The 15,507-nt window shown below is 37.8% G+C and overlaps 1 protein-coding gene and 2 pseudogenes across 4 annotated transcripts in view; 2 read left to right on the top strand and 1 right to left on the bottom strand.

Moving 5' to 3' along the window:
* Positions 1-15,507, top strand: part of CLIC2 (chloride intracellular channel 2) — a 108,713-nt gene that overhangs the window by 78,516 nt on the left and 14,690 nt on the right. For all 4 annotated transcript variants that reach the window (XM_024240641.3, XM_002832325.4, XM_054545281.2 and 1 more), the window contains exons 2-3: positions 2,452-2,561; positions 2,687-2,812. In XM_024240641.3, coding sequence (XP_024096409.1) covers positions 2,452-2,561; positions 2,687-2,812 — 236 coding nt within the window. The remainder of the gene's footprint in view (positions 1-2,451; positions 2,562-2,686; positions 2,813-15,507) is intronic.
* LOC103889131 (PHD finger protein 10-like) lies at positions 8,012-9,855 on the bottom strand (annotated as a pseudogene).
* Positions 10,150-11,515, top strand: LOC103889130 (twinfilin-1-like; annotated as a pseudogene).

Genomic DNA, 15,507 nt, shown 5'->3' with positions numbered 1-15,507 from the left:
TTTGCAGATGACATGATTGTATATCTAGAAAACCCCATTGTCTCAGCCCAAAATCTCCTTAAGCTGATAAGCAACTTCAGTAAAGTCTCAGGATACAAAATCAATGTACAAAAATCACAAGCATTCTTATACACCAATAACAGACAAACAGAGAGCCAAATCATGAGTGAACTCTCATTCACAATTGCTTCAAAGAGAATAAAATACCTAGGAATCCAACTTACAAGGGATGTGAAGGACCTCTTCAAGGAGAACTATAAACCACTGCTCAAGGAAATAAAAGAGGATACAAACAAATGGAAGAACATTCCATGCTCATGGGTAGGAAGAATCAATATCGTGAAAATGGCCATACTGCCCAAGGTAATTTATAGATTCAATGCCATCCCCATCAAGCTACCAATGACTTTCTTCACAGAATTGGAAAAAACTACTTTAAAGTTCATATGGAACCAAAAAAGAGCCCACATCGCCAAGTCAATCCTAAGCCAAAAGAACAAAGCTGGAGGCATCACGCTACCTGACTTCAAACTATACTGCAAGTCTACAGTAACCAAAACAGCATGGTACTTGTAGCAAAACAGAAATATAGATCAATGGAACAGAACAGAGCCCTCAGAAATAATGCCACATATCTACAACTATCTGATCTTTGACAAACCTGAGAAAAAGAAGCAATGGGGAAAGGATTCCCTATTTAATAAATGGTGCTGGGAAAACTGGCTAGCCATATGTAGAAACCTGAAACTGGATCCCTTCCTTACACCTTATACAAAAATCAATTCAAGATGGATTAAAGACTTAAACGTTAGACCTAAAACCATAAAAACCCTAGAAGAAAACCTAGGCATTACCATTCAGGACATAGGCATGGGCAAGGACTTCATGTCTAAAACACCAAAAGCAATGGCAACAAAAGCCAAAATTGACAAATGGGATCTAATTAAACTCAAGAGCTTCTGCACAGCAAAAGAAACTACCATCAGAGTGAACAGGCAACCTACAAAATGGGAGAAAATTTTCGCAACCTACTCATCTGACAGAGGGCTAATATCCAGAATCTACAATGAACTCCAACAAATTTACAAGAAAAAAACAACCCCATCAAAAAGTGGGCGAAGGACATGAACAGACACTTCTCAAAAGAAGACATTTATGCAGCCAAATAACACATGAAAAAATGCTCACCATCACTGGCCAGAGAAATGCAAATCAAAACCACAATGAGATACCATCTCACACCAGTTAGAATGGCAATCATTAAAAAGTCAGGAAACAACAGGTGCTGGAGAGGATGTGGAGAAATAGGAACACTTTTACACTGTTGGTGGGACTGTAAACTAGTTCAACCCTTGTGGAAGTCAGTGTGGCGATTCCTCAGGGATCTAGAACTAGAAATACCATTTGACCCAGCCATCCCATTACTGGGCATATACCCAAAGGACTATAAATCATGCTGCTATAAAGACACATGCACATGTATGTTTATTGTGGCACTATTCACAATAGCAAAGACTTGGAACCAACCCAAATGTCTGGCAATGACAGACTGGATTCAGAAAATGTGGCACATATACACCATGGAATACTATGCAGCCATAAAAAATGATGAGTTTATGTCCTTTGTAGGGACATGGATGAAATTGGAAATCATCATTCTCAGTAAACTATCGCAAGGACAAAAAACCAAACACCGCATATTCTCACTCATAGGTGGGAATTGAACAATGAGAACACATGGACACAGGAAGGGGAACATCACACTCTGGGGACTGTTGTGGGGTGGGGGGAGGGGGGAGGGATAGCTTTAGGAGATATACCTAATGCTAAATGACGAGTTAATGGGTGCAGCACACCAGCATGGCACATGTATACATATGTAACTAACCTGCACATTGTGCACATGTACCCTAAAACTTAAAGTATAATAATAATAAAATAAAATAAATTAAAAACTGTCATGAACAAACAATTTGCAAAATACGGAAATGGTCAATGGCCATATGGAAAGGTACCTTTCAGAAACGCAATTTGGTAAGATCTATCAAAATGGGACATGTGCATACTTTTTACTGACCATTTTCATTTTAAAGATTAACCTTAAAGATATAATCTCAGAAGTGGAAGAAGCTATATGCCCAGAAATGTTTGTTTCTGAAGTACTTAGAGTAGTAAAAATTTTGGAATATCTTAAATGTCTATCAATAGGAAAATTATATAAATTCTGATAATATATAAAATGTATTATCATTATTATGTACCCATCACAGTTGGGACTTTACATTTAATGAAATTATTTGCTTCCCTATATCTCTCTGTCCATAGATGATGGAGTACATGAGATTAAGAATGTCCTTGTTTGTCTCTAGCAACTGGCTCATTTCCTAGTAGGAACTCAATACATACTTATTGAACAAACAAATAAACTGAGGTCTCTCTTTATCTTAATAGGCTGGAAGTGACGGAGAGAGTATTGGAAACTGTCCCTTTTGCCAACGCCTTTTCATGATCCTCTGGCTTAAAGGAGTTAAATTTAATGTGACAACTGTTGACATGACCAGGTAAGAGAAATCAGGACATGTTAAATTCTAGGAATTGAGATTGGTAGATACCAATAAAATATTGGTGTTTATTTAATGTATACTTTATCTGGAGACCTAACTCTGCTTATTTTTAATAATCATAGAAAGCCTGAAGAACTGAAGGACTTAGCCCCAGGTACCAATCCTCCGTTCCTGGTGTATAACAAGGAGTTGAAAACAGACTTCATTAAAATTGAGGAGTTTCTAGAACAAACCCTGGCTCCTCCAAGGTACACCATTTACAGGATACTATTTTGCTGAAGATAATCTATTTTACTGGCTTTTTATTGCAGATTTAGTATTCTTACCAATTTAAGTACTTTTGGATTTCTGGGCCTACATGTCAAATGACACACATGCATAAACATCCCCCTCCAACTTCAAATACAAAAAGATGATATGTGTAATATTTCAAATAATTTTTAAAAGCTGCATAACATACATAACACAAGAAGGTAAGTTCTCTGTGCTCTAGAAATAGAGTAGGAACATATAGTGAGATGGGAGTGGGATACTAACACTATGTAATGCATAAGTATCGGTCATGACTGGTCCTTAACACCACTGACGAAATGACAGAACATACCCAACACAAGGACTAGTGGCCAGGAAATAGAGACTTCCAGCAGTTAACCAGAGGCCAGAACTGTACTGCCTACACTTGAATGACAACCACACATCTCTGTCTACCCATCAGATCTCTGTCTACATCTAGGTCTAGAAACAAGAAGCATGCTGTATTAATTTTCTATTGCTGTGTAACAAATTACCACCAACTTAGTATCTTAAAACAACACCTATTTATTATCTCACAGCTTCCATTGGTCAGTTGTCTGGGCAAAGCCTGCTAAGGTCCTCTGCTCAGGGTATCAAAAAGTGGCATTCAAGGTGTTGATTGGGAACGCAGTTATCATATGGGGCCCAGGTGACTCTTCCGTCTTCATTCAAGTTTTTGACAGAATTCAGTTCCTTGCAGCTATATGGCTGAGGTCTTAGGTTATTGGGTAGCTGTTTGTTGGGGTTGGGTTGGCTGCCCCTCTGTATAGGCATTTCACAACATAGCTGATTGTTCTCTTCCTCTAAAACCTGCAGGAGAATGTCTCTCTGATGGTTCACCTTCTTTTTTTTTTTTTCGAGACATAGTCTCGCTCTGTCACCCAGGCTGGAGTGCAGTGGCGCGATCTCTGCTCGCTGCAAGCTCCGCCTCTCGGGTTCACACCATTCTCCTGCCTCAGCCTCCCGAGTAGCTGGGACTACAGATGCCCGCCACCAGGCTTAGCTAATTTTTTTTTTTTTTTTGTAATTTTAGTAGAGACGAGGTTTCACCATGTTAGCCAGGATGGTCTCAATCTCCTGACCTTGTGATCCACCGGCCTCGGCCTCCCAAAGTGCTGGGATTACAGGTGTGAGCCACTGCGCCCAGCCTGATGGTTCACTTTCTTTTAAATTTTTTTATCAGTACAAATTATGGGATACATAGGAAACTCTATTATGTATATGTAATGCATAGTGATAAAGTCAGGGTATCTACGGTGTCCATAACCCAACTACAATACATTTTTGTAACTATAGTCACCCTACTCTTCTATCAAACATTGAATTTATTCCTTCTATCTTATTTATGTGTGTACTTTTTAACACACTTCTCTTCATCTTCCCTTCTCCTCCCAATCACCCTCCCCAGTCTCTGTTATCTATCTTTCCATTCTCTATCTTCATGTGATCAACTTTTTTAATTCCCACATATAAGTGAGAACATGCTATTTTTATCTTTTTGTGCCTGGCTTATTTCACTTGACATAACAACTCCAGTTCCATCCATGTTGTTCCAAATGACAGGATTTCATTCTCTTTTATGGCTGAATACTATTTCATTGTGTATGTATACCACACTTTCTTTATCCATTTATCTGTTGACAGACACTTAAGTCGATTCCATACCTTGTCTATTGTGAATAATGCAATAATAAACATGAGAGTGCAGGTATCCCTTTGACATACTGATTTCTCGTGCTTTGGATGAACGCCAATTAGTGAGATTTTTGGATCTTATGGTAATGCTACTTTTGTTTTTTTCAGAAATCTCCATGCTGTTTTCCATAGTGGCTATATTTATATTCCCAAAAACAGTGTATAAGAGTTCCTTTTTCTCCACATCCTTGCCAATGTCTGTTAATTTTTTTTTGTCTTTTTAATAATAGCAATTCTGACTGAGGTGAGATGATATCTCATTTTGGTTTTGGTTTGCATTTCTCTGTTGATTAGTAAACTTGAGCATTTCTTTATGTACATTTTGGCCGTGCCGTTTGCCCATATTTTATGAGATCTTTTTTTATTGTTGAGTTGTTTGATTTCCTTGTATATTCTGGATATTAGTCCCCTGTTGAATAGTTTGCAAACATTTCCTCTCATTCGAAAGGTTGTCTCTTCACTCATTTCTTTTGCTGTGCAGAAGCTTTTTAGTTTAATTGAGTCCTATTTGTCTATTTTTGTTTCTATTGCCTGTGCTTTTGACATCTCAATCATAAATTATTTGTCTAGACCAATGTCCAGAAGAGTTTTCCCTAGGTTTTCTCTTATTATTTTTATAGTTTTGAGTATTATGTTTAAGTCTTCAGTCCATTTTGAGTTGATTTTTGTATACAGTGAGAGATAAGGATCAAGTTTCATTCTTCTGCATATGGCTATGCAATTTTCCCAGTACCATTAATTGAAAAAGGTGTCCTTTCCCCAATGTTCTTGTGAACTTTGTCAAAGATCAGCTGGCAGTAAATATGTGAATTTATTTATAGGTTCTCTATTCTGACCATTGGTCTATGTGTCTATTTTTATACCAATAACATGCTGTTTTGGTTACTATAGCCTTGTAATATATTTCAAAGTCAGGTAATGTGATGCCTCCAGCTTTGTTCTTTTTGCTCAGAATTGCTTTGGCTATATGGAATCTTTTTTGGTTACATGTGAATTTTAGTGTTCTTTTTTTCTAATTCTGTGAAAGATGACATTGGTATTTTGACAGGGATTGCATTGAATCTGTAGGTTACTTTGGGAAAATCACAATTTTAATAATATTCATTCTTCTGATCCGTGAGCATGAGACGTTTTCCCATATATTTTTATCATTTTCAATTTCTTTCATTAGCATTTTGTGGTTTTCATTGTAAAGATCTTCCACCTCCTTGATTAAAATTATTCCTAGATATTTTAATTTTTAGCTATTGTAAATGGAATTGCCATCTTCATTTCTTTTGTGGGTAGATCATTATTGGTGTATAGAAATGCTGCATATTTTTTAGTGTTGATGTTTTCAACCTGGAACTTTACTGAATTTACTTATCAAATCTAAGAATTTTTTGGTGGAGTTTTTAGGTTTTACTAGATACAAGATCATGGCACCAGTAAAAAGGGACAATTTTACTTCCTTTTTTCCAATTTGGATGCCTTTTATTTCTTTCTCTTGCCTGATTGCCATACCTAGGACTTCCAATACTATGTTGAATAGGAGTGGTGAAAGTGGGCATCCTTGTTTTTCTTCCATTTCTTGGAGGAAAGGCTTTCAGTTTTTCCCTATTCAGCATGATATCAGCTGTGGGTTTATCATATATAGCCTTTATTATTTTGACATATTTTCCTTCTATGCCCCATTTGTTGAGAGGTTTTATTATGAAAGGGTGTTGAATTTTATCAAATGCTTTTTCTGTATCTATTGAGATGATGATATGTTTTTTGTCCTTTATTCTATGGATGTCATATATTGAGGTTATTGATTTGCACATGTTGAACCATTCTTGTATCACTGGTATAAATCCCACTTGATCATGGTGTATTATCTTTCTGATATGCTATTGGATTCAGTTTGCTAGTATTTTGTCGAGAGTTTTTGTATCTATGTTCATCAGAAATATTGGCCTGTACTTTTCTTCTATGTGTGTGTTCTTGTCTGGTTTTTGAATCAGGGTGGTGCTGGCCTCATAGAATGAGTTAAGGAGAGTTCTCTCCTCTTCCATTTTTTAGAATAGTTTCAGGAGAATTGGTATTAGTTCTTCTGGTAGAATTTGTCAGTGAATTTGTCCAGTCCTGTGCTTTTCTTCATTGGGAGACTTTTTATTACTGACTCAATCTTGCTACTCATTATTGGTCTGTTCATGTTTTCTATTTCTTCCCAATTCAGTCTCAGCACATTGTATGTTTCCTGGAACTTATCCATTTCCTCTAGGTTTATCAGTTTGTCAGCATACAGTTGTTCATAATGGTCTCTGGTGATCTTTTGTATTTCTTACATATATGACTTAATGTGTCCTTTTTCATTTCTAATTTGTTTGTTTGGGTCTTCTACTTTTTTGGTTAGTCTAGCTGGCAGTTTATCAATTTAACAAAAAACCAACTTTTTCATTCATGATACTTTGTATTTTTTAGTCTGTATTTCATTTAGTTCTGTTCTTTATTACTTCCTTTTTCTGCTAATTTGGTGTTTGGTTTGTTCTTGCTTTTCTAGCAGCTTCACATACATTATTAGATTGTTAATTTGTCATTTTCCTACTTTTTTGATGTAGGCATTTATTGCTATAAACTTGCCTCTTAGTGCTGCTTTTGCTGTATCCCACAGGTTTACGTATGTTTCAATTTTCATTTGTTTCAAGAATTTTTTTTCTTCTTAAATTCTTTATTGACCATTGTTGTTCAGGAGCATGTTGGTTAATTTTTATGTATTTATGCAGTTTCTAAAGTTCCTCTTGGTGTTTATTTATAGTTGATTTGATTTCATTGTGGCCTGAGAATATTCTTGGTATGATTTTCATTTTGTTAAATTTATTGAGACATTTTGTGGCGTAACATATGGTCCATCCTGGAGAATATTCCATGTGCTGATGAATGTATATTCTGTACTTGTTGGATAGAATGTTCTGTAAATGTCTGTTTGGTTCATTTGGTCTAAAGTCCAGTTTAAGTCTAATGTTTATTTGTTGATTTTCTGTCTAGATTATCTATCTAATGTTGACAGTGGGATGTTAAAGTTCCTTCCTATTATTACACTGCAGTCTGTCTCTACCTTTAGATCTAGTAATGTTTGCTTTATGAATCTGGATGCTCCAGTATTGGGTACATATATATTTAGGATTGTTATATCTTTTTTGCTGGGTTGATCTGTCATTATATAATGATAGTTTTAGTCCGTTTTTCACTTTTTTTTGATTTAATGTCTGTTTTATCTTATATGATTGTAGCTAATCCTGCTCACTTTTGGTTTCCGTTTGTGTGAAATATCTTTATCAACCCCTTTCAGTCTAATACGTGTCTTTACTAGTGAGGTGAATCTCTTGTTAAGTACTATGCAGTTGGATTATGTTTTTTAAGTCGATTCATCCAGTGTATGTCTTTTAAGTGGAATATTTAATCTGTTTATGTTTACATGTGAAGACTTATTTCTGTCATTTTGTTATTTTTTTCTGGTTGTTTTGTATACTCTTTGTTTTTCTTCTTTCTCTCTTGTCATTTATCATTACAGTTTGGTGGTTTTGTGTAGTGGTAACATTTGAGTCCTTTATTTTCTTTATATCCAGGCAAGAAGGATGGCCACTATTCTCACATTGGGAGCAGTGTATAAGTGATTCAGCCTTTCCTTTCTTGTTGGACTCCTTACCCTTCAGACAAATTCCACATATAGCATTTGGAATGACCTTTTGCTTGTACCCAGGAACTGAGTTGGACAGTACAGAACGTTTGGGACCATCTTTTCTTGGAGTGGCAGCTTTGTCTTTTGATTTCTGTCTTCCCTGGAAAGAGTCCTCCTGGCTGTCAGGAGAGCTTTCCCCTTCAGATACCTTGCCAGAGGAGCTGTCCGAAGTGCCTTTATTTTTCCACTTCTCATCACCTCAACCATCTTCGCCGTCATCTGAATCACCGTCACTGTCTAGAGCAGGGAGCTCAGGATCCAGAGTGGCTTCGTACAGGAGGGCTGTGTTTAATGGCAGATACCACAGCTCATCTGGTGAGTACTTCTTATAATATTCCTGGAACTGTCCAGGGATGAGAGCCACTGGGTAAGAACTGACCTTTGTTCGCCCTGTTGGCAAAACTTCCTACTTCCCTTGAGGCACCTGGATAATGTGTCTGCAAGTCAAAACAAGCTCTTCTTTCTTCCATACGTTCCCGGTTTAAGTTGCTGCTTTTTTTGGCAGCTTATTTATTTATTTATTTATCTATTTTGAGACAGAATCTCGCTCTGTCGCCCAGGCTGGAGTGCAGTGGTGCGATCTCGGCTCACTGCAAGCTCCGCCTCCCGAGTTCACGCCATTCTCCTGCCTCAGTCTCCCGAGTAGCTGGGATTACAGGCGCCACCACCACGCCCGGCTAATTTTTTTGTATTTTTAGTAGAGACGGGGTTTCACCATGTTAGCCAGGATGGTCTCGATCTCCTGACCTCGTGATCCGCCCGCCTCGGCCTCCCAAAGTGCTGGGATTACAGGCAGCTTTCTTAATGTACTCAGGCACTTTACTGGCTTCAACTGTGTGAGTATTCTGTTGTTACATTTGGGAATACTCTTTGTAATGGTCTGTAATTCGTTGACGTTCTTTTTCTTGTAGAATAACAGAATACTCAGCATGTTTGGCTGGATATTCCTTTATCATTAAAACAATCACTTCATCACTGCTCAGTTAAACCTAGAGTGCACTGAGTTTCAGTAATGACATTTGGCTCTCTCAGGTAGAGTTTCTCCTTGTGAGACAAATCTCGTCCCTCCAAATCTGGATATTTCCTTTTAAAGGAGGTCACACTCAAATATTAACTGACTTGTTTTTGAAGCATATAGTATTCTCCTGTTTCATCAGGTGGCCATTTGTACTCTATCAAATTTTCTGCTGGATAGTAACTAAAGCCAAGATCTTGACTTGAAGTTTCACAACTCCTGGAACTATCTCCTGAGCCCATTCGCCTCTTTTTGGATGCCTGGGTCCTGTCATTTGAATTATCTTCAATTTCATCCTTGGAGGACTGCGCTCCGGGGGTGGCTGGGTCGCTGTCGCATGGCCGCGGGGACAGCGCAGCCCCGGCCAGGCCGCCGCCGCCTCCATCAGCCAGAGCGCCCTGCGCGGACGCCGCGGCTGTCGCCTCGCCTAGTCCCGCCGCTGCGCGGGCCCCACGCCGCCCCGGCCCAGCGCCCTCCGCCCGCCCCCTCCGCCTGGGACGGCGCCAGAGGCTGGGAGGGGGCTGGGCTGTCGGCGGGAATGGAGAAGGTCCCGCGGCGGCGGCAGCGCTCCTGACATCCGCCATCCGCCCGACCCCATATTTTTTTAAATATCTGTTTTATTCAGCATACCCTTTTCCCACATATCTGCAATACTAGGCATTAGCACTCTTTTTACATCTGTGCCGATATAACAGGTATAGTGACATCTTATTGATACTTAATTTGTATTTCCTTGAATAATAGATACATTTAAGCATCTTTACCTATGTTGTTTGATCATTTGGTTATGTTCTCCTGTGAATCATCTTGTCAAATCCGTCTGATTTTCTATTAGCTTCATACTGAATAGGCAAAAGCTGGAAGCATTCCCCTTTAAAAGAGGCACAAGACAAGGATGCCCTTCTTACCACTCTTACTTAAAATAGTATTGGAAGCTCTAGCCAGAGCAGTGAGGCAAGAGAAAGAAATAAAGGGCATCCAAATAGGAACATAGGAAGTCAAACTATCCCTGTTTTGCAGACGACATGACTCTATATCTAGAAAACCCCATACTCGGCTGCACTCAGCATCAGAGCCAGGAGCTAGTGGCCGCCGCCATGTCCCACCAGACCCGCATCCAAGCAAGTGAAGATGTTAAAGAGATCTTGCCAGAGCCAGAAATGGAAAGTACAGACTTCTGAAAATATCTATTGAAAATGAGCAACTTATGATTGGATCATATAGTCAGCCTACAGATTCCTGGGATAAGGATTATGATTCCTTTGTTTTACCCCTGTTGGAGGACAAACAACTGTGCTATATATTATTCAGGTTAGATTCTCAGAATGCCCAGGGATATGAATGGATATTCATTGCATGGTTTCCAGATCATTCTCATGTCCGTCAAAAAAGGTTGTATGCAGCAACAAGAGCAACTCTGGAAAAGGAATCTGGAGGTGGCCACGATAAAGATGAAGTATTTGGAACAGTAAAGGAAGATGTATCATTACATGGATATAAAAAATGTTTGCTCTCACAATCTTCCCCTGCCCCACTGACTGCAGCTGAGGAAGAATTATGACATTATAATTCATATGACATTAAAATCAATGAGGTACAGACTGACGTGAGTGTGGACACTAAGCATCAAACACTACAAGAAGTAGCATTTCCTATTTCTCGAGAAGCCTTTCAGGCTTTGGAAAAAATGAATAACAGCTGAACTATGTGCAGTTGGAAATAAATATAAAAAAATGAAATTATAATTTTGGCCAACACAACAAATACAGAACTAAAAGATTTGCCAAAGAGGATTCCCAAGGATTCAGCTTGTTGCCATTTCTTTCTGTATAAATATTCCCATAAAGGAGACTATTTAGAGTCCATAGTTTTTATCTATTCAATGCCCGGATACACATGCAGTATAAGAGAACGGATGCTGTCTTCTAGCTGCAAGAGCCCTCTGCTAGAAATTGTAGAAAGACAACTATGGATGTTGTAATGGATGTTTAGAAAGATCGAGATAGACAGTGGGGATTAGTTGACTTCAGACTTCCTTTATGAAGAAGTACATCCCAAGCAGCATGCAGGAAAAAGAAGAATTCAAAGACTAATTAGGGGCCCAGTGGAAAATGAAGCTACTACTGATTAAAGTCATCACATTAAACATAGCAATACCAGTTTTTTAAAAGTCCAGCTTTTAATACAGGAGAACTGAAATCATTCCATGTTGATATAAAGTAGGGAAAAAATTGTACTTTTTGGAAAATAGCACTTGTCACTTCTATGTATTTTTTAAATTAATGTTACAGAAGAGTCATGACTTCTATTTTTGACTTAAAGCTAGAAAAGGGTTCAACATAATGTTTAATTTTGTAACACTGTTTTCATAGTGCTGATTCTACACTTTCACATACTTCTTAAAATTTTATACAGTTTGGCCAGTTCTAGAAAGTCTGATGTCTCGAAGGATAAACTTACTACTTTCTTGTAGGACAGAAAGACCTTAAAATATTCTTATTACTTAATGAATATGTTAAAGACCAGGCTAGAGTATTTTCTAAGCTGGAAACTTAGTGTGCCTCGGAAAAGGCCAGAAGTTGCTTATTCTGAGTAGCTGTGCTAACTCTGTCAGACTATAGGATCATGTCTGCAACTTTTAGAAATAGTGCTTTATATTGCAGCAGTCTTTTATATTTGACTTTTTTTTAAATAGCATTAAAATTGCAGATCAGCTCACTCTGAAACTTTAAGGGTACCAGATATTTTCTATACTGCAGGATTTCTGATGACATTGAAAGACTTTAAACAGCCTTAGTAAATTATCTAAGGCTCTGTGAAGCCAAACATTTATGTTCAGATTGAAATTTAAATTAATATCATTCAAAAGGAAATAAAAAATGTTGAAAGAGTTTTAAAAATCAGGATTGACTTTTTTCTCCAAAAACCATACATTTATAGGCAAATTGTGTTCTTTGTCACTTCTGAACAAATATTCAGATTTAAAATTACTTTAAAGTCCTAGTACTTAACAGGCTAACACAGATAAACACCTTAATAATCTCCTTTCAATTAATATTGTATTTCAAACCACATTTAACTGTCTTCTAATGCTTTGCATTTTCAGTTACAGCCTAGAGAGATTTTGAGCCTCATATTTCTTTGATACTTGAAATAGAGGAAACTAGAACACTTCATGTTTAGTCTGTTAAACCTGCTACAAAAACCATAACTTTGAGGCATTTTCTAAATTAGCTGTGGGGATCCAGGATTTGTAATTTATTGATCTAAACTTTATGCTGTGTAAATCAGTTATCAGAAATGCACATTTCATAGGGTGAAGCACTTCTTTTTTTTTTTTTTTTTTTTTTTGAGACTGAGTTTCGCTCTTGTTGCCCAGGCTGCAGAGCAATGGCACGATCTCCGCTCACTGCAACCTCTGCCTCCCGGGTTCAAGTGATTCTCATGCCTCAGCCTCCCAAGTAGCTGGTATTACAGGCATGTGCCACCATGCCTGGCTAATTTTGTATTTTTAGTCGAGACGGGGTTTCTCCATGTTGGTGAGGCTGGTTGTGAACTCCCGACCTCAGGTGACCCGCCTGCCTTGCCCTCCCAAAGTGCTGGGATTACAGGTGTGAGCCACTGCGCCTGTCCAAAGCACTCATTTCTGAACCTTATTATCTAAGGTAATATATGTACCTTTCAGAAATTTGTGTTCAAGTAAGTAAAGCATATTAGAATAATTATGGGTTGACAGATTTTTTTATATAGAATTTAGAGTATTTGTGTGGGGTTTTGTTTGTTTACAAATAATCAGACTATAGTATTTAAACATGCAAAATAATTGACAATAATGTTGCACTTGTTTATTAAAGATATAAGTTGTTCCATGGGAGCACGCATAGACAGACATACATACACCCAAATTATTGCATTAAGAATCCTGGAGCTGTGTTGCAGACCATAGCTGAAGCAGTTATTTTCAGTCAGGAAGACTACCTGTCATGAAGGTATAAAATAATTTAGAAGTGAATGTTTTTCTGTACCATCTATGTGCAATTATACTCTAAATTCCACTACACTACATTAAAGTAAATGGACATTCCAAAATATAGGTGTGATTATAGTCTTAAACTAATTATTATTAAACCTATGATTGCTGAAAATCAGTGATGCATTTGTTATAGAGTATAACTCATCATTTACAGTATGTTTTAGGTGGCATTATCATACCTAGACAATGAATAACATATTCCCAATAAATGTATATAGCAGTGAAGAATTACATGCCTTCTGGTGGACATTTTATAAGTGCATTTTATATCACAATAAAATTTTTTTCTCAAAGAAAACCCCATACTCTCAACCCAACAGGTCCTTCAGCTGATAAACAACTTTGGCAAAGTTTCAGGCTGCAAAATCAATGTACAAAAATCACTTGCATTTCTATACATCAACAACAGCCAAGCTGAGAGCCCAATTGGGAAGGCAATCCCATTCACAATTGCCACACACAAAAAAATAAAATACCTGGGAATACAGCTAACTCAGGAGGTGAAGGATATCTACAATGAGAATTACAAAACACTGCTCAAAGAAATAAGAGAAGACACAAACAAATGGAAAAATATCCCATGCTCATGGATAGGAAGAATCAATATCAACAAAATGACCATACTGCCCAAAGCAATCTAAAGATTCAGTGTTATTTCTAACAAACTAACAATGACATTCTTCACAGAACTAGAAAAAACTATTTTAAAATTCTTATGAAACCAAAAAAGAGCCCGAATAGCCAAGGCAATTCTAAGCAAAAATAACAAAGCTGGGTGTATCACATTAGCCAACTTCGAACTATACTGCAAGGCTACAGTAAGCAAAACACAGCATGGTACTGATACAACACCTGTAATCCCTGCACTTTTGGAGGCCGAGGCAGGTGGATCACCTGAGGTCAGCTGTTCCAGATCAGCCTGGCCAACATGGTGAAACCCCGTCTCTACTAAAAATACAAAAGTTAGCCAGGCTTGATGGCACACGCCTGTAATCCCACCTACTCAGGAGACCAAGGCAGGAGAATTGCTTGAACCTCAGAGATGGAGGTTGCAGTGAGCCAAGATCACGTCATTGCACTCCAGCCTGGGCAACAGAGTGAAACTCCGTCTCAAAAGAAAAAAAGAAAGAAAGAAAGAAAGAAAAAAATAGGCACATAGACCAATGGGACATAATAGCCCAGTAATAAGGCTGCACACCTACAACCATGTGATTTTTGACAAAGCTGACAAAAACAAGCAATGGGGAAAGCACTCCTTATTCAATAAATGGTGCTGGGCTGGCTAGCCCTATGCAGATGATTGAAGCTGGACCCGTTCCTTACACCATATACAAAAATCAAGATGGATTAAAGACTTAAGTGTAAAACCCAAAACTACAAAAACCCAGAAGACAACCTAGGCAATGCCATCCTGGACATAGGAACAGGCAAAGATTTCATGACAAAGATGTCAAAAGCAATTGCAACAAAAGCAAAAACTGACAAATGGGATTTAATTAAATGAAAGAGCTTCTACACAGCAAAAGAAACAATCAACAGAGTAAACAGACAACCTACAGAATGGAAGAAAATTTTTACAAACTGTGCATCTAACAAAGGTCTAATATCCAGTGTCTATAAGGAGCTTAAATAAATTTACAAGAAAAAAATCACATTCAAATGTGGGCAAAGGACATGAACAGATGAACAGACATACATGGGGCAAATAAGCATATGAAAAAAAGCTCATTACTGATCACTGGAGAAATGCAAATCAAAACCACAATGAGATACCATCTCACACAAGTCAGAATGGCTAAAAATAAAAATAAAAAGTCAAGAAATAGCAGATGCCGGGAAAGTTGTGGAGAAAAGCAAACACTATACACTGTTCGTGAGAGTGTAAACTAGTTCAGCCATTGTGGAAGACAGTGTAGTGATTCTTCAAAGAGCTAACAGCAGAACTACCATTTGACCCAGCAATCCCATTACTGGATATATACCCAGAGGAATATAAATCATTCTACCATAAAGACATGTGCACTATTGCAGCACTATTCACAATAACAGTTCATTGCAGCACTATTCACAATAACAAAGACATGGAATCAACCCAAATGCCCATCAATGACAGACTGAATAAAGAAAAGGTGGTACATATATACCATGGAATAGTATGCAGCCATAAAAAAGAGTGAGATCGTGTCTTTTGCAGGAACGTGGA

The sequence above is a fragment of the Pongo abelii genome, chromosome X (genome assembly GCF_028885655.2).
Source record: "Pongo abelii isolate AG06213 chromosome X, NHGRI_mPonAbe1-v2.0_pri, whole genome shotgun sequence".
Taxonomy (NCBI): domain Eukaryota; kingdom Metazoa; phylum Chordata; class Mammalia; order Primates; family Hominidae; genus Pongo; species Pongo abelii.
Note: the sequence above shows the minus strand (reverse complement) of the source record. Positions and strands in the feature narration are given on the sequence as shown.